Source organism: Cetorhinus maximus, chromosome 16 (genome assembly GCF_964194155.1).
Source record: "Cetorhinus maximus chromosome 16, sCetMax3.hap1.1, whole genome shotgun sequence".
In the NCBI taxonomy this organism is placed as follows: domain Eukaryota; kingdom Metazoa; phylum Chordata; class Chondrichthyes; order Lamniformes; family Cetorhinidae; genus Cetorhinus; species Cetorhinus maximus.
The window spans coordinates 75,838,993-75,858,763 of NC_135894.1; the positions used below are offsets into that span (position 1 = coordinate 75,838,993).

The 19,771-nt window shown below is 41.0% G+C and overlaps 1 protein-coding gene and 1 long non-coding RNA gene across 12 annotated transcripts in view; one reads left to right on the forward strand and one right to left on the reverse strand.

The window, feature by feature from the left end:
- Nucleotides 1-18,773, forward strand: part of LOC144691725 (uncharacterized) — a 73,679-nt gene extending 54,906 nt beyond the window's left edge. For 3 of the 4 annotated variants that reach the window (XR_013579192.1, XR_013579193.1, XR_013579194.1), the window contains 3 exons: nucleotides 7,061-7,176; nucleotides 17,269-17,424; nucleotides 18,440-18,773. This is a non-coding gene — a long non-coding RNA (uncharacterized LOC144691725). The remainder of the gene's footprint in view (nucleotides 1-7,060; nucleotides 7,177-17,268; nucleotides 17,425-18,439) is intronic. The other variant, XR_013579195.1, reaches the window with a different exon arrangement.
- Nucleotides 3,123-19,771, reverse strand: part of cmss1 (cms1 ribosomal small subunit homolog) — a 330,497-nt gene continuing 313,848 nt past the window's right edge. For all 8 annotated transcript variants that reach the window (XM_078560130.1, XM_078560123.1, XM_078560125.1 and 5 more), the window contains 9 exons: nucleotides 18,194-18,300; nucleotides 15,121-15,198; nucleotides 13,775-13,901; nucleotides 13,384-13,443; nucleotides 11,788-11,890; nucleotides 9,650-9,710; nucleotides 8,269-8,356; nucleotides 4,609-4,697; nucleotides 3,123-3,338 (listed from right to left, as the gene is read on the reverse strand). In XM_078560130.1, coding sequence (XP_078416256.1) covers nucleotides 3,255-3,338; nucleotides 4,609-4,697; nucleotides 8,269-8,356; nucleotides 9,650-9,710; nucleotides 11,788-11,890; nucleotides 13,384-13,443; nucleotides 13,775-13,901; nucleotides 15,121-15,198; nucleotides 18,194-18,286 — 783 coding nt within the window. In that variant the 5' untranslated portion in view covers nucleotides 18,287-18,300 and the 3' untranslated portion in view covers nucleotides 3,123-3,254. The remainder of the gene's footprint in view (nucleotides 3,339-4,608; nucleotides 4,698-8,268; nucleotides 8,357-9,649; nucleotides 9,711-11,787; nucleotides 11,891-13,383; nucleotides 13,444-13,774; nucleotides 13,902-15,120; nucleotides 15,199-18,193; nucleotides 18,301-19,771) is intronic.

Genomic DNA, 19,771 nt, shown 5'->3' on the forward strand with positions numbered 1-19,771 from the left:
CACTGAGGTGTGTGTCTCTGCACTGGTGGAGTGTGGGGGTGAGCGCTGTGATGGGTTTCAGGGGGGTGGTTTCAGCAGATTTCTATTTGATTGGAGACCCTGGGTTGTGGACCCCCTCAGCTGTTTCCCAGATGTGCCTGCCGAAGCAAGGAGAGATAATTAGTGCATGGCAGTGGCCTGTGAAACAGGACAAATCACTCACAACATGGTTGTCTGATGGATGTTGCACTGCTGGATCCTCATTTGGTAGAGCAGCGCCGACCTCGCCGTCAGCAAAGGACCGGTCCAGATCCTCACCAGCCAGCTGGATGGCTCTGTTTCCAAAGTTCGTGAAGACCTCAATTTCAGGCATTCCTCCACCTCTCACTCTTGTTGTGTGCTAGCTTGTCCTGCATGAATACAGACGGAGAGAGTGGAAGCAGGATGCCTGCCAAGCCAGTTGATAAGTATGCCTGTGGGTGGTGGGTAGTCCCATGGACGGGATGAGGACAATGGAGGTGTGTGAGAGAGACTGAATGGTGATGTCCCTTAAACTGGCAGTTATGTGACGGATTTGAGTGTGAGAGTTGAGAGTGATGAGAAGAGTAACTTACCTGAGTGGAATGGAGATCATTCATCCTTTTGCGACACTGGGTAGCTGTTCTCCTTTGCAGGACATTGGCGCTGTCCACTGCTGCCACCGGCTCCCAAGCCACATTAGTGATGTTGCTGTTCATCCTGTGGCCAGAGCAGGGGTAGAGGGCATCATGGCGACACAACAGGCGCTCAAGGGACGCGTCATTGAACCTGGGGGCTGCGGTTTTCCTGCCGTTTGGGGCCATGTCTTCTGTGTAGCAGTCATAGGCTGGAAGCACTGAGAGGTGTGCGTGCGGCTGCACTTTAAATATGGCGCCCAGCACGATGAAGCGGCGAGGTGATAGCGTAGTGGGCAAATGAGAGCTTGCCCGCCATGGAAATGGCGTGTTTCCCAGGAGTGCATTACTAATGCGGCGGGTTTGGGACGAAACATTGTGAAGACGTCTTTGCGCTTGCAACTGAATTTAGTGCAAATCTGGGATGATTCTGCCCTTTGTTAGTAACAATCTTCAGCAAATACATGCATTAATTGTGAATTCTTCCAATTGCAATTATTTCCCAGGGTCTCAATTTTTAGAGAAATTATTTACACACTTGTTCTGTCTCATGATGAACAAATGGGTACTAGGCCATTTTATGGTAAAATGCTATTATTACATACTACTTAAATGAATGCAATAAATGCAAAGAGGATACCTTTTCTTAGAAAATTAGATCTTGGAGGATTGCTTTGTGGTGATGTCATTCTAGTTATATTACAATTAGCTAAATAAAGAAACATTTCTATTTTATGTCCTCCTCTTCCTAGTTCCCACAGTGGTGCAATTAAAAAGCAAAATATTGCTGATGCTAAGTCTGAAATAACAATAGAAAATGCTACAAACCAGCAGGTCAGGCAGCATCTGTGGACAGTAGAAGGCAGGTTTAATATTTCAGGTTGATTATCTTTTGGCAGAACTAGAAGGTGTTACATATGAATAGCTTATAAGGAAGAGTACAACCAGGGAAAAGAAGTGAAGATAGGGAGAAAAATTGCTCAGTAATTTAGGCTGGGGGCTGCCTCTGTGATGTTAGCATTGCAGCTGATGGGCTGTCCTATTACATTTTTGAATTCTGTTTACATCAGGCAAATATTTGGTTATCTCATCATCCTACAAGGGAAATCACCACAGGTGCTTATAATAAATAATTTCTTGCAACTATGAAGAAAGACTGCATAGGCTAGTGTTGTCTTCCTTAGAACAGAGGAGTCTAAGAGATGACCTAATTGAGGTGTACAAAATTATGAGAGGCCTAGATAGGGTAGACAGGAAAGACAAGTTTCCCTAGCTGAGGAGTCAATTACCAGTGGGCATAGATTTAAGGTGATTGGTAGAAGGATTAGAGGGGACATGAGGAAAATCTTTTCCACCCAGAGGGTGGTGGGCATCTGGAATTCACTGCCTAAATTGGTGGTTGAGGCTGAAACGCTCAACTCATTTAAAAGGTACCTGGATATGCATCTGAAGTGCTGTAACCTGCAAGGCTACGGACTAGAAAATGGGATTAAAAATGAGCGGCTAGTTTCTTTTTCCTTTTTATGGATGGCGCAGACACGATGGGCTGAATGACCGCTTTCTGCACCATAGCTTTTTTATGGTTCTACAAAATCTTATAACATTTTTAAAAGAGATGATTAAAAAATATTGGAAATTGCACTATCCCTTATAAACATTAATGGAAAGATATTTATCAGGAAGTGTGCTCTAAATGGCAAATAGTATTGCTTCAGATTATAGAGGCTACAGGTCTAGATATGGGAAAATAATCTGGTTAAATTTAGATAGTTTTGTCTTCGTTCTGACTTCTTTCTACTTTTTCTAGAGACAGTATCACATGGTCATGTTGCATCACGTTACATCATGTTTCACCATGTTATATATCACTGGACTGGTATTCCAGAGACCCAGGGTAATGCTCTGGGGACCCGGGTTCGAATCTTACCATGGCAGATGGGGGAATTTGGATTCAATAAGAACCTGGAATTAAAAGTCTAATGATGACCATAACAAAAGAAAACATTGTCAATTGTCAGAAAAACCCATCTGGTTCACTAATCCTTCGTTTAGAGAAGGAAATCTGCTGTCCTTACCTGGTCTGGCCTATATGTGACTTCAGACCCACAGCAATGTGGTTGACTCTTAAATGGCCTCTGAAATGATCTAGCAAGCCACTCAGTTCAAGGGTAATTAGGGATGGGCAATAAATGCTGGTCTAACCAGTGATCCCACATTCCATGAACGAATAAAAAAAAAGTTAAGACAAGAAAAATAATTTTAGTTATTATGGTATTAAAAATGCAGCTGAAATAAAATTTGTGTCTTTATATTTGTCTAAGTCTTGTTCATTTTGATTTACTTGCTCACATATATCCATCTCACTTGCTACACTTGAAGTATATTGTAAAAACAGTCTGTTTCACAATCTGTACTCACAAATAAAGGCTTGAAGATAGAACCAAATGCACTGCTACAAAGTGTAAAAAGGCTATAAAATCAGACAAGCTATTAAGAATGTTATCTATTTTATTAAATTCAGGATTAAGCGTGCAATTTAAAATAATTAAATGCCATTCTGTCTGCTCCTAAATAGGTGGAAGCCAACAAACAAGGTTAATCTTTGGCAGGAAATAATTGGTATTAGAAGAGGCCAAGTTTCACAGATCCACTTTTACAGGCCGGTATGACACTTGTTTCCAGCAGCTTCAGTGTTTCCTGTTTCACCTAAAATATACAGAATATGATTTAGCTCTAAATTATATAGAGAGTATTAGCTTCTAATCTTATACAAAAAATATCAGTAAGACACAAGTAATGATCAGCTATATGCAGACAATGACTAGCTCATTTAATATATTAAAGAACAATTGACTGGTCTAATATGTACGGTGAATGATCAGTTTAAGTTATACAAACAAGTATGTGTGCGCATATATATATGTAGAGAGAGAGAGAGATATCTCTATGAAGAGCATGATTAGCTCATAATGCATATGGGGAATGATTGGCTCAAAAAATCTATATGGACCATATATATGAAGCTTACATTAGCTAAATATTAAGAGCACTATTTCAGTTTTTGAAATCTAACCCAGTTGCTCCTGAGCAGTTTTATTACGTCAGAAAGTTGCTGAGCAAAGCTTTGACTTAGAAAACAAATGCTAGAAACTTCAGTCAACCCATTCCTCCACCTGACTTAGTTTTCTTAACTTAACTTAAAAAAAAGCCTCTCTGGCAAGTATCTATCCCCCACCCACACACACAAACCAGGATCCATTTCAAACCTATTTGTTCTGAGATGATGCCTGAGCTTGTGGACCAAATGTTTTGATCAGTAACTACTTCTCCTAAATTGTCAGGAGCGGTATTGTGATTTATAAACTTATAAGAGATTTTCAGCTTCACTGCCTGGATGGTAATTTGGCAGAGCAAGCTGCCCGCTCACTGTAGAACATGCCCAATTTTCATTCCATTGCATAAAAAATGACCAGTTAACTCAATGGAGCATTTCCTTTACAAAATAATCTGCATTAAAATGACTTTAAAGTCAGCTTGGTGATTCATTGTAAAGACTTTTAAACTTAACATGTTAGTAAGATGCACCATATTCTTCTTGTAACAAATCTTGGGCATCTCAATTTAGTTCTATTTGCCATGAATAGATTCATCAGCTGCAGTAAAATATAAAACAAATCATGATTTGGGACATCATGAATCAGTTGTGCTTGTTGCATAATTATTTCTACAGCAGTAAATTGTCCCAGATGTTAAATTATGTTTGAGATCTACTTACGGTTATAATATGACTAACTTCTTCAAGCAAATTATAGACCACTCGCTGGAATTGGATCTAATTCATCTACAGTCCATACACAGTGACATACGAATGTAATACTTGCATTAAATTGGAAGATGTTAGATAATATAAATGCTGCAGGCAGGTATTTCATTCACACATATGCCTGATGATGGGTAGTTTGTAAGTCATAAATACCTCTGGAATATCCATTAATCTTCTAAACTTCTGGTCATGCCAATTCCAATCAAGAATTACATATTTCAGGGACTGCAGGCTGAGTCCATCTGGACAACAGGAAAGAGTTAACATTCACAATCATTAGTCATGATTGTCATTCCTTCAGTATTGAACTGCTAGTTGTAAGTAATCTTGAGTGAATTAATTTTAATATACTTGCCCCTTATGTAAGTTTGCAGTTCCTGTCTCTTACATCATGAATGGAGAAGGCTATCCTGAACCCCCCCATTTCCATTTATAATGTCACTGCAGTGGAATACTGTGCTGTAATGTCAGGAGGAGTGAAGTATACAAAGGGCCAGATTTTCATGGAGGAACTGAGAAGGTCAGGTTTAGACTCGTCTCCTTTAAAATAGCCCGCACACCACCATATGTTTACTCCGGGGAGGCAGCGGCTGGATAGAGTTGGGCCCACCGCATGTGGAGGCGACCACGGAGGCGGGCGAGTGCCAAGGCAGGCTGATTAGAAGGCTGGCCTCAGGTTTCGGAGACTTTGCTCTAGTTGTATTAAAGGCTGTTAGGTCCTGTAACCCCCACCCCTCACAACACCCCCATATTTTATCCATGGTTCCAATGCCCCTTCATACAGCCCTATGCTTTTTTCATTCTTCCTGTATCCTCCATGTCCATTCACCCAGTATGCACTCTGTAAAGAACCAGTGATCCATATAGTAGGGGCAAGTGTTTGAAATGCTCATAAAAAACACCAAAAACACCCTAAAAAATCTCCTTTGAAAAATAACAGCTGCTCTTACAAGGGTCAATCAGACACAGTCATTTGTTGGATCAATAACAGAAGCTTTACCCCAATTCACATTTTTAAACTTGCCCAAATGAACATACAGACATTGAAACACCACATCAAAAAAATAAAGCTTATTATAACCTCATAAAGATGGCAATAAATCAAAGCTGAAACTCTCCATCAAACTCTCTAAACAGACCCCCTACTGAGCTGATTCCACTAGTGACTGTCTGGTCAACTTTTTCTGTTGATACAGTTGCCAGGTGGCCTCATTATGGACTCCATGAAAATTGTGACGGGGATATGAGATGCCTATCCCTGCAGTGGAGATGGCCAAGTTGGGAGTGCAGGGTGCTGGGTTACGACCCACACCCTTATCCTGTGCTGGAAAAAATTGTCGGAAATGGGAATGGAGGTGAGAATCCCAGAATTGGGTCCCATCTGACATTTTTAAAGGCCTCCAGAGTTGGTCCTGTTCCGCAAAAATCTGGGCCAAAATGTCTGATTCCAGATTCTCTCTAACCAGCAATTCTGAAATGCACAAACTTGTTACAAGGGATGAATGAGACACAAATACAATAAATGCTCTTTATAACCTTCTGGGGCTTGGAGAAATGTAATTGTATCTGTTTCCCCTTTAAACTAAAATCTATCACAGAATGTGCGTATAATGACAACAATTCAGTTTATGAATTAAATTATATGTTTTATTTTTCAGTTTAAGGTATCTTGAATTAAATTATATGTTTTATTTTTCAGTTTAAGGTATAATTCTATAGGAATAGGCCAGACTGTGTGCATAGTTTTGACAGACTGGAATATAGACATGACTTAATTTTGCCTTGTCTATTTCATACTTCAATTTTGTCTGGCACAATACCCAAGCCTTGGTTTCTAAATCTAAGATGTGCAAAAACAAACAGCAACAGGATTGCAGGTTAAACATTAGGTGTGTCAATGTTTCTTCATCTGCATTGGAGGCACAAAACATGTAAGCCTGAAGATATAAAATTTAACTCCCTAAACTTTAACAGTGACATTCTCCTCTTCTAACCACTGAAGTTCATAATGGCACTCTTCGCCCTTAAATCAACCTGGCACTCTTCTTGCTTTCAATCTCAGTTCAAGCTGGTGCCCAGCTTCCACGCTCCTCAAAACTACTACATTTCTTATTCTCCATCTTTTGTTCAAGATGGAACTCTTTCCCCTCACTTCCAGTTTACTCTGGCACTCTCCTACCCCACTCCTCATTGGTTAATGGTAGCATTCTCCAAAATCCCCATCCTAAAACATAACTCTCAATTTCTGCCCCATTCTACCTTTTCATCCCCATCAGTTAATGATAGCATTCTCCATCCTCCCACACCCAAATGCATAGTTCCCCTTCCTTCGGCATCATTCTCACTTCCACTGAGCCCTCCCACAACTGCCATCCATTTCCCTCTTCCCTTTTTGGTCATTCGTTTTCCTCTCCCCTTCCCACTCCTTCACTCTCATCTTATTTCCTTCTTCATTGCCACCCATTCCTTCTCCTTTTATTGGCCATTCAGTTGTTCCCCCTTCCTTCAGACCGTTCCTATCTCAGTGAATCAATTCAGAGGACAATGTCTCCTCAATGCCTTTCTTGGTGTTAATGGCTGTGAATCTTTCCTCTGTATACTGTAGGTGGGAATTCTCGCAAGAACAAGAATGCAGCAGCATGAGGCCCAGGACACTTTCTGCCTGAACCCGACTGAAACTGCTAACTGGGTAGCAGGCATTAGCACAATATCAGTCAGTGGGTGAGTGCTCAAATTCACAGGGTGGGGATTTCAGACAAGCCTGGGACTTTGGGCCTTGGACCTCATTATCATGTAGCTGGTGGGAGCTACTTCATGTGCAAATTTTCAGTGAAGTGATTGGGTAAGATTGCTGGGATATGGAGGGACAATTGGCTGGGCCTTGGAACGTGACTGGAGGGCTCCGGTTGGGCTTCGGGAAAGAAGATCATGAAAGTCTAGATAATTGTTGGAGTAGATTGGGAGTGCCATTGGCAGAGATGGGGAGGGGGTGGGTGCTAGGGGGTCATGGCCAGGGTTGGGGCTTGGGGTGCCTGGAGGAGTTGGAGTCAGGAGAGAGGTTGAACATTTCTAGACCGAGAGCAGAGGTAATTGTAGTAAGTACTTAGCTTATTTTTTAATTCCGTGGTTTACCCGGAAGCAATCAGCCCTGGTGCTGGCTGCCTCAGGTGCACACCATAGATGCAAAAGGGAGCAGAATCAGCCTTTAGGCCTCTTATTTGCATATGTTAATACTGTAGTTTAATGATCACTTTGGTGTGGGCAAAATCGCTTCTTGGTTGGCCTTGACCAAAATGACATCCAGCACAATCCGCTCCAGAATTGTTGGTGTGGATGCTATATTGGCCACAAAATGGGAGCTCTGGTGCCAAAGAAACCAGTGCCACGGAGCCAAACATCTAGCCCTCAATGTGGAGCCTGGAGGAGCACTCCTAATTCTCCAGGTCCAACAAGTAATGGTCAAAAAAAAAACTAACCTCTCCGGGCACTGACACTTGTTTCTGCTTGGTTGGTCTGTTGGAAAAGCCCAAAGGCATCTGTGTTTAGGTCAGCACTCGGGACTGATATGCATATTTAAAGAATTAGTCTACTGGTTTCTGGTGGGTGTTCTTCTCACCTGCTCAGAATAGCAGGTTAAAATCGCAGCCGGAGGGATCAGTGTTAGACATTGGCAGGTGAGTCCCATGGCCGATTTTAACCGTAACGCACACTGGATGGGAAGGGTTAAACATATACAAAATAATCAGTGACTAACTCTCTGAATAAACTTAAGGAGTAAAAACAAACCCATGTAAACAATACAGGGTATTATACCTTGGTCAATCAGGTTTCTAACGCGTGCTGGTGTTCCGACACCAAGATGTATGACCCCCTTGGCAAGCGATTTTATCTGTTCTTCTACCTGGATGAGAAAGGGAATACGATGAGATACTCTAATAAATTGTAACATTACAGAACAGATACAGATTGTAACAATCCAGACAGACGCATAATTCAAAATATCTTGTTTCACTGATCAAGGAAGAAGTGACATGCCACATTGAAGGGTGTGTATGGAGACAAAGGGGAGGGGGAAGGGCTGGGAGTGCTTTCCCACCACCCACACCCCCAACCCAAATTCTTCACGAAAATAATTCCTGATATTCCTGGCCTCACATAAATACATGTAACAAAATGTTAACTTTTGAGGACTGCTTGTCAGGTTGCTATAGATTCAGAAAAACTGAATAGAGCGCATGTGGTGTTAAACTTCTGACAGCCAGTTGGTGAAGGAGGAGGCCAGAAGTTAATCTTTACTCAGTTTAGATTTATTCACAAAGTGAAACATTATCAGTGTATAGCTCCTAACCTTACTCTTTTTATGTTCTCAAGTAATGTATGCCCTCCACCTGTTTATCCTCACCTTTCATTTATACAATTACCACATGGCACATACTCTACACAGCTGATAAGCAATTTCCATCATGCATCATTTCCCTGATTAGTTGGTACAATGTCCATTTAAGGCAGGTGCCCTGGACTTTTGTCAGTCTTTGGCTTCCAATTTTGCAGCTAACACACTTACGGGTAGGAACAAAAATTGGTCCCCCAAGCCTATTTTTGTCCAATCTTGAGAAAGGCCAGTGTGTCCCATGTGTCAAGTAAATTTTTCACACTATTTTCTCATTAAATTAGTTATTAGCTGCTTCTCTGAAAAGGTGGAAAAAGTTCATTCAGGGTGAAATTTTCTAAATTCTCCCTGACCGCTGATAGATTTACTTTCGTGTGTCTGGAGGATTCTGCAACATTTATTTCAGAGGCACTTGCACAATCCAACATTAACTTTTCAAATTGAATATAGAGCTGAATCAAATGTAGGCTGAAAGCATTACCTTTTGCACAGTCACCTTGTTCATTGCTGGCTGATTGGAACTGGCAAAACAGTTTGTTATCAAGTACTCATTTATGCAAGGGTTGGGCTATAATGTAATGAAGGAAATGTTTATGCTGGTAAAGTTCTATTACATTTTGTTCAAAAATAAGAGTGAGCTTCTTTCATTCATGCCCTTTAGAAGCACATGAAATAGTTGCTGCCAGATTATTTCACCATTTCATGGTCAGTCCATCAAATAAAGTAAAATGAACCCTCATGATCATCTATCACCTATTAAAAGTTAGCTGAAATAATGCAAATTCTAATGAGATTCATGCTTACCTTTATATGCTTTGCAAATAATTTTAGAGTCTTACAGTCACCTTTAAAAGCTGTAATCAGTCTGCCAAAACAAATGAGATACAAACACTGTAGTCATGGCCTGTTTACTTTAAATGGGTTAAAGCCTGCATTTAAAAAGCTCAGAGAGAAATGTTAGCTGTGCAGGAGCAGAAATGAGTGGAAGGTATACCACATGTTATTAAAACAGGGAACTTTGCACTTTGTGAAGTTAACATTCTTTCGATCCATACAATTTGCTTTTTCCTTTCCTCCAGTTTACTCCCATTACCAATACTTCCAAAAACTTCCAGCTCCTCCTGGAGTTTAGTCCCTTGGTTGGTTGTGACCTATCTATGTGAAAGAGCCTCACGTCAGAATGTGGAATGTAAAAGTTGAATATCCGCTGACCGTGAGGCTCTACAGTCTGCCAGTCTAGTCTAATTATCTTTACTGATTTTGGCAAAGATATAAGTACCTCAGCAGAATGAAAAGTAAGGCAACCGGTAAGAGTACTAGGGCCAGGAAAGTCGAGTTGTGCCCAAAATGTGAGTAAAATGAGTGGAGTGACAGCACTATGCTCAGACTTGAGGCCTGAGTTAAAAACAACTTTATACCTCATTTAAGTGCCACCAGCAATTGCAGGCACCAAATAGGAAATTAAGTTAAAGTTAGTCAGGTTAACTCATTCACAGCAATGAATAAAGATCCAGGTTTGGGTTCAGAGAAAATTCAGTCTGCTTATGGAAACTGTCATCATGCCATGAAGTGATGGAGGAAGAAAACCCAAAAAAGTGATAGCTAGCAAGTTTAATTTTGCATGGAAGTGCAAAAGAAGTTAAATGCATTACAGTAATGATGGTATTACACTCCAAAAAAATAACTACAGCAGTAGTTCATGTCCAAATGCAGCAAGACCTGGACAACATTCCAGGCTTGGACTGACAAGCGGTAAGTGACATTTGCACCATACAAGTGCCAGGCAATGACCATCTCCAAACAAGAGAGAATCTTCACATTCAATGGCATCGCTGAATCCCCCACTATCAACATCCTGGGGGTTACCATTGACCAGGAACTGAACTGGACTAGACACATAAATACTGTGGCTACAAGAGCAGGTCAGAGGCTAGGAATCCTGCAACGAGTAACTCATCTCCTGATTCCTCAAAGCCTGTCCACCATCTACAAGGCACAAGTCAGGAATGTGATGGAATACTCTCCCCTTGCCTAGATGAGTGCAGCTTCAACAACAATCAAGAAGCTTGATGCCATCCAGGACAAAGCAGCCCATTTGATTGGCACCCCATCCACAAACATTCACTCCCTCCACCATCGACACATTGTTGCAACAGTGTGTATCATCTACAAGATGCACTGTAAGAAGGCACCTTAGACAGCACCTTCCAAACCCACAACTGCCACCATTTAGAAGGACATGGGCAGCAGACACATGGGAACACCACATGCAAGTTTCCCTCCAAGCCACTCATCATCCTGACTTGGAAATATATCGCCGTTCCTTCACTGTCATTGGGTCAAAATCCTGGAAGTCCCTCCCTAACAGCACTGTAGGTGTACCTACACCACGTGGACTACAGCAATTCAAGAAGACAGCTCAACACCACCTTTTCAAAAGCAATTAGGGATGGGCAATAAATGTTGACCTAGCCAGCGACACCCACGTCCCTTGAATGAATAAACAAAAGTAAAAATGTTTCCAGGTGTAATTTTGGAAAAACTTCACTCAGTGGTTGCAAACCTGCCTCTGAGCCAAAAGGCTCAAGCTCCACTCCAGGAATGTGATATATATTTCAGACTAGCATTTCTGTGCAGTACTGCAAAGTGCTGCATTGTTGCAGATGCCCCCTTTTGGATGAGACATTAAACTGAGGCCACAGCTCCCTGTTTAGTGGACATTGAATATCCCATGACACTACTTGAAGCAGAGGAGACTTCTCTTGGTGACTTTACTAAGTTTTATTCCTCACTCAACTGATTAACTAGTCATTACTATTTGTGGAACCTTGTTAACTGCGAATTAGTTGCTGCATTTGCTTACAATAACAATTTATCGCACATCAAAAAACAAAATGAGAGATACTTTCGATGTCCAGAGGTTGTGAAAGTTCTTCCTTTACCTGATCATTTCCAAGGCTCGGAGGGCAGAGCTGCATATTATCAATATCAGCACAGACTTTTTCTTGGTGTGGTTCTTACACAACTTCACCCATTTGGGACAAACTGTAGACAGACATACACCCCTTCAACAATCATTTTAAATAGGCGACATTTGGTATACATATCAAATCTATACTGTATGGAAAAAAATTTAAAACTGGTCAAAAGTTTGTTAAATTCACAATAAATACCTATCAACTCAAGTACGAAACCATTAAAAAAAACTAAAATAAACAAAAACTGAGATGAAAAAAAAATCTAAAAATGCATACTTTAACACATTATTTGTCAGGTTTTTACACTCAAATCCAGTTATAATTTTAAAGATATTTATTAGATTATTGTTTAATTTTCAAAATTCAGGCAAATGAAAATCTAAAACATTTAGCATTTAAAAACACAAAGTGTCCTTAGTAGCCTTCAAACGAGCTGCATGTTTCAGTCATGTGGTAAGTCTGCATATACTTAATGCAGTGCATTTCCAAAATTCAATAACAGAAATACAGAAATAAATGACTTCCAGAAGATTCTAATAAATATTTTGTTTGTCATAGTAATACTAAATTTAAGGAAAGGTCAGGACTGAGTTATATTAAAAGGTGACTGAATCTGAATCTCTATCTATCTTTTAAAGAGCATTATTCTACACAAGTCCACAATTTTCCTCTCTAGCATAAAATTCCACAAAATACAATATTCACCTGAAACTGGGCAACATTAAACATAGAAATAATACTGTGAAGGCTTTCTTATTTTTGTGAAGCCTGTAGTAAAAGAATGATGCGTGACCAATATAAAATCATAGCAAATTGGTCCAATTTTGTCAGATTAGGCAGTGCCTATGCTGCAGCTACTGAGCTGAGACCATTGTATGACAGCTGCAACTTTTATTAAACTGAAGAATGACCTCAGTCTGATTGCCATCAAGAGAATAAACAACGGATCTTTTGATGCTTGTGCGGCGTTCCGCTCCCTCACAATTTCAACATTGGGAGGACACAGGTGGGAGTATCTGCTTGGGCCTAACATTAAATAATTCCAAAAGGAACTTTTAAAACTTTCCAGGGGATCTAGTAGCAAAAATGCTCCAGCCTGGACATTTTAAAATATGGCTTTACACTCGGCTGAATCTATACTGCAACTCACATGATCTTGAGTGCTGTGCAATAGTTTTGTATGGCTTGGCTTTTGTGCAGCCAGGATTAGATCAATGCTGGGAATTTGAGATTTACCGTCACTTTTCACATTACCCATGAAACTGCTTTTCCTTGTCAGAATGTGTAGGAGAAGTGCACCCTTTGTTATTCCTTTATCTGCACTAAATAGATTTTAGCTAATATGTATGAGGGCTATTGTGAAATAAATAATCGAATTTAATCTTTCTTCAGACAAAGCTTGTGGTATAACGTGGATTGACTTATAGTTACGCGACTCCCGAGCAAGTGCTGGTAAATGGGATTAGGTAGGTAGGTGAGGTGTTTCTCACGTGTCGGTGCAGACTCGATGGGCCGAACGGCACTGTGATTCTGTGATAGTGCTGTATGTAAGCCACTTACCTTGCTTCAGGTAAGAGGACGGGGTATGCGTGAGGTCATTGCTCTGAAGAAAACAAGAATCTGAAAAAATACACAAATAAAACCCTATGACTATTGAAACAAATATGGATTTTCTTCATATGGCATAAACTGGTTTAAAATTTTAATTAAACTGACAACGTTTTTATTTAAATTGCATTCATATCTTAACAATCTAACTAATGATATTCCATATTTTCCGTGGCTGAAATTATGAAGTAGAATCAGGAGAATATACTACATTCACAGAGCATTTCAAATATATCCTGACTGGGCTAAAAACAGTAAGATCTCCTTTTTGTTTAAAGAGAAATAATACTGTAATCCTCAATGAACGCGATTCAGTGTATATTTGAGAAAATGTGTTCCATACCTGGCAGTTTTAGTTCCTCGAGTTCTATGACAGACCGTTCACTTTTGAAGTGTTGGGCAATCATATTCTGCAAATCAGCAGGGGCAGCAGGTTTTGGTGCAGAGGTCATTAGAATATCAGAAATCTTCTATATTTACAAATAAAAGAGGTCAAGATTAATAAGTTTAGAGCAGACATTTTGTAGCAAAATGAAAATACACACCAAATATAACAATCATCTTGAGATCACTAGTTTGGCAACAAAGTTATTATAGTGTTTGCCTCACAAAGACATGGTTACAAGCCACAAAGTCACTTTGAACCTTCCTGTCAGCATTAGAAAGGAGTTATTAAAGTTCATGGCTGGGCAGATCCATGAATATACTTACCTTGGAACTGTCTAATTGCTTAATTATTAAGGAAAATTAAAGTCAGCTCGCCCTGCTGTAGCAACACCACCAGATACAATGAGTGAGAAAGATGAAAAATTTGAGGAAGGACATTTTGGAAAGAGAATAGATTCAGTAGAAATTGAGCAGGTTGGTAGCTGGAACCAAAATGATGAATTAGGTCTTCCTGATATTCAGTTCAAGTAATTTTAATGCATTCATGACTGGACTTTCAGCAGGCAGTCTGACAACAGGGGGGTGGCCTTGAGGTCAATGGAATTATTGGAAAGGTAGAGTTGCAGATGCTGTAATTGAGAGGCAGCATATAAGACTAAAAAAAAGGGAGGGGACAATGATCATACCCTTGGAGGACTCCAAAGGTGACTATAAGAGTAGGAAGAGAATTGCACAGGCTGCATCTGGGTAGGTAGAAGTTGAACCATGCAAGAGCAGTCCCATGAAGCTGGAAAATAGAAGAAAGGTAATGGAAGAGAATGGCATGGTCAACTGTTTTAAACAGCACAAAGAAATTAAACAGGATTAACACACCCTAATCACAGTCTTAAAAGGTGTAATTTGTGACTTGGCCAGGGTGATTCTGGTTTTGATACTGTGAGCAGGGATGGAATTCATACAATGAGTTTTGAGACACAAGCAGGGAGCTGGGGAACAATGGCGTGTTTGATGAACTGAGCGAAAAAAGATTACAAATAGGGCAGTGGATGGAGGATTGCACAAGTGGATCTTTTGAACATGATCATGATGATGTAACTTTAAAAGGAAAAGAAATGACACCCAAAGACGTCATGAACAATATTGGTAAGCATGGCTGATTGGGAGGGTAGTAGAGATATCAGGGATTACGTAAAGTGGGGATTGAGTAAGTAGGAGATGGGCACCAGGGAACCTTATTTCATCTATAAATATTTGCCTTGATTCAATTTTCATCATCTTTTTGTTCTGCTTAGAGACAGTTACCTTTCTTCGCTTCTTCTTCTTTGGTGGACTAGCTTCAGGTTTCTTCTCCACTTCTGTGTCTATGAAAGAATCTGTTTGCTGGAGAGTAAAATTAAATATAATGACTAGATGGTCAACAGTTTCCTGCACAAGGTAAAGATTCATGTGAGTGCTGTCAGTGGGAAATGCCTCTGAACATCAAAAAGCCGTAACTTGCTCACAGAGTCATCGGAATGGATGCCTACACTGTCATTTGTTTGAAAATGATCTCAACCTTAATGAAATTGTGGGCTGGATTTTACAGGGGGTGCGCAGGGTGGGTGGGGCGCGGGGCAGTGGGAGGCATGGCCCCACCTGCTCCTCCCCGCCCCCCCACCACCCAGCTAACGAAGAAAATCAGGGTGGAGGGAGTCTGCCCATGATCCCAATTTATTGCTGGGAGCAGTGTTAATTGCTTTAAGGTGAGACTTTGGCCCCTTTCTTGCAAGGAAGTCCTGCCTTAGATAGCTGCCAGCCAATCAGATTGGTTGGCAGGTCTGCAGTCCTAGCAGCTCCACTGGTAGTCACTGCTGGCACTACAAGCAGTCCCCAAAGCTGAGGGGCCCAGACTGACAGGTAAGTCTGAGGTTGGGGATCGCGGCAGGGAGGGTGGAGGGTGATGGTAGCGAGAGGGGGTTTGGGGTGGGGGGGGTGCGCGGATTAAAAGGCTGTGGAAAAGATAAAGGGGGGATTACTTTGAGTGGGGGTGCCTCCATTGGGCCCATGTGGTCCCCAAAGGAGGTTTCCCCTTCCTTGCCTGACACTGCAGCTAAACCTGCTGGGCTTCCCACATGGAGTGGGCCTCCCTGGCATGGGTAAAATACCGGCAGTGGTGGGATGAGGCCCTTAAGTGGTCATTAATAGGCCCAAGGGCCAGTGGGCCTCAAAATGCCTCACTTACCTTGCTGATATATTTCAGTCAGGTTGGGGCAGGGGGGGCAGGTGGGTGGGTGGTGGGAAGACCACCCGGTGGATTTTACGTGCCCCCATCTGCCTTCAAATCTGCTGGCGGGGGTGTAAAATGCATCCCTATATGTCCGTAACTGTTTTTTTCAGATTACAGAAGTAATCTTTTGTATATGATTCTTTGAACAGTTAACAGAATATTGTTCATTTATAGATCCTGAATTCTATCACTTCCCATTGTATCATTCAACCACTGTCACTACATTTGGGTGACAATTTTTGTCTGATTATTATTTAACCTCTGTCAATAGTGCTCTATAAATGCTGCTCGAAGGCAAAAACCTATGGACGCTGAAAATCTGAGATAAACACACTAAATGCTGGAAATAGACAACAGATCTGGCAGCATCTGGGGAGAGAGAAGCAGAGTTAACATTTCAGATCGTGACCTTTCATGAGACTTTATCTCTGTTTCTCTCTCCACAGATGCTACCAGACCTGCTGTGTATTTCCAGTATTTTCTATGTTCATCCTTTAACATCCTATGACTATCAGATGCTGTGCTCAAAAAAGTATTCTGCAACATGGTGTATTAGTCTCAATTTAACTTGCAAGTTGTATTTTCTGAGTTTGCCAGTGAGTCAGCCAAGAAAGAATGAATGTGTATTTATATCGCACCTTTCACAACTTCAGGATGTCCCCAAGTCCCAGTTATGTCGCTAACTAATCTAATTACCACATTATTCTTAAAATTCTCACCCTCAAGAGCAGCAGGAATAATTGGGAGTAAGTCACAATAATACCAACGGAATCTATAGCCCGAAATCCCTGTAGTCATGGGAATGCTTGCACAGGTAATAATTCATCACCATATTGAATATTAGTTTGAAGCTGTAGAGAGACAAACTAGATTATATTATGTCACTGATATTTTCTACTGTAATCCATTTTTAATTTGTAGTCCTGAATTTTAAAATAATGCAACTATCCCAATAATAAACAAACATTGGTAAGAAAGGCAATGCATCATGATCTCATATGTCAAAAGAATTTAAATGTGAATTTTATCCTTACAAAATACATATATATAACCAAGCACTGTAATCCTTCATAATGAAGGATTGTATAGCGTTTCCCTGTTTGAGATACCTTGTTTATTGTCATGTAACACATCCCATTCTAAGGAGCATGATCGTCCTTTTGTGGGTTTTTGTTGTTTTTCAGGGTAAAATTCTCTGACCTAGAAATTGGATCATACCTGAATTGGAGCACACGCCACATGCTGTACAATCTAATGAACTGGTGGCAGGATGATGGCAATCTGGTCCACCAGCCAAGATCATTCAGAGAATTTGGGGCTTCTCCTGGCTCAACAATAAAGTGAGTAAAAAGTTTAAGCATACTTTTCTGGTAAGTTCTCATTGAAGACCACTGGACTAGTTACTACGTGCCCAAAGAAGCTGACCGAAGCATGCACAGCATGTGCAGGCATGCGCAATCGAATTTTGGAAAGGGGACCTCAAATAGGTACTTGGCCTTCTATTTGCAAATGCAAAAGGCCTAATACCCTTTTCGGGCATATGCCTTGTATGAATAGAAACATTTAACAATTTGAGAAATAGCACATTTCTGACTGTCTACCATCTTGGAATCCTAGGTGCACATTTTACACCTATAAATGGGCACAGTGCGATCCAATTTATGGGCCTTTCTTTGAAGCCATTTTCATTATTCCCCTTTCTTCTGCTCCCCATGTCACCCACTATTGATGGTTTAGAGGGTGAAGAACTTTATAGTTCGGCTTCTGATGGCCGTGCTGGATCACATGCCTCCATGGAAAATTTGAGTTTGCTGGCGAATTTTATTGAACATTGAATTTTATTTTCAATCACCTCTTCCAAGCCCGATACAATAGATTGGCTAATGATTTGGACCTTTTCAGGAAATACACTTGCTGCACATATGCAAATTAGAATAGCTTTTACTCCAATGAAAGAACTAGAAAGAGCCTAATAAAGTCACTTCCACTGCACCCGGTGCCAGCTCTCCCTCCCCTACAACAAGAGAATAACTATTTATCAATCAAGATTTAACGCTAAAAAATAATGTAATATACATAAAGACTCATCTATCAAGCTTCTTTCATCACCTTTTTACGTTTCTTCATTGTGGCAGACTGCACAGTCTCATCTCCTTTCTTTCTTTCTGTCTTGATGTTATGCTCAGATGGATCTTTACTCATCTCCTTAGGTGTGTCTAAAAGAAATAAAGGCAGATACTTTGAAACTCACTCACAGTTTTCAATAAATAGTGGTGGGATTAGAATATCTTCCTGAATAATGTAGATCAGTGTTTGTTCTTACAATAAAAAGTTTTTTTTTCTCCTCTGCTCCAGGTATTTCATCAAAAAGAGTTTCATGCCACCAGATGGATTAGATGAGTAGCACAGGCTTCATTGCATAACTCCTCTGCCACCCTCTGGTCAACTAGAACAAAAGCTACTTGAAGTGCACAGAGCCTGAAATTAAGGTAGCACAATGGATGCTGACCTACTAACTTGACCACAGTTTAAAAAAAACTCCAACCTCCATCATTAACAACAATGTTTTGAAACTCCCAGCTGCCTGGTCTTTACTCCTTCTTTCACCACAATACTTCTGTTGCCATTCATTTGGAGGTGGACTATATGTAATGATTATCTCTTAAATAAAAGGTATTAAGTGTATAAAGATCAAGCTCCAATTCCATTCTTCACTGCCTGGCTTTCTGAGTCTTTTTTTTATCCATTCACAGGATGTGGGCTTTGCTGGCTGGGCCAGCATTTATTGCCCATCCCTAGTTGCCCTTGAGAAGGTGGTGGTAAGCTGCCTTCTTGAACTGCTGCAGTCCATGTGGTGTAGGTACACTCACAGTGCTGTTAGGAAGGGAGCTCCAGGATTTTGACTCAGCGACAGTGAAGGAATGGCGACATATTTCCAAGTCAGGATGGTGAGTGACTTGGAGGGGAACTTCCAGGTGGTGGTATTCTCATTTATCTGTTGCCCTTGTCCTTCTAGATGGTAGTGGTCCCGGGTGGGTAGGTGCTGTCTAAGGAGCCTTGGTGAATTCCTGCAGCGCATCTTGTAGATGATACACACTGCTGCTACTGTGCGTCGGTGATGGAAGGAGTGAATGTTTGTGAATGTGGTGCCAATCAAGCGGACTGCTTTGTCCTGGATGGTGTCCAGCTTCTTCAGTTGTGGGAGCTGCACTCATCCAGGCAAGTGGGGAGTATTCCATCACACTCCTGACTTGTGCCTTGTAGATGGTGGACAGGTTTTGGGGAATCAGGAAGTGAGTTGCTTGTCGCACGATTCCTAGCCCCTGACCTGCTCTTGTAGCCACAGTATTTATTTAGCTAGTCCAGTTCAGTTTCTGGTCAATAGTACCCCCCAGGATGCTGATAGTGGGGGATTCAGTGATGGTACTGCCATTGAACATCAAGTGGCAATGGTTGGATTCTCTCTTGATGGAGATGGTCGTTACCTAACATTTGTGTGGCGCCAATGTTACTTGCTGCTTGTCAGCCCAAGCCTGGATATTGTCCAGGTCTTGCTGCGTTTGGACATGGACTGCTTCAGTATCTGAGGAGTCGCAAATGGTGCTGAACATTGTGCAATCATCAGTGAACATACCCACTTCTGACCTTATGATGAAAGGAAGGTCATTGATGAAACAGCTAAAGATG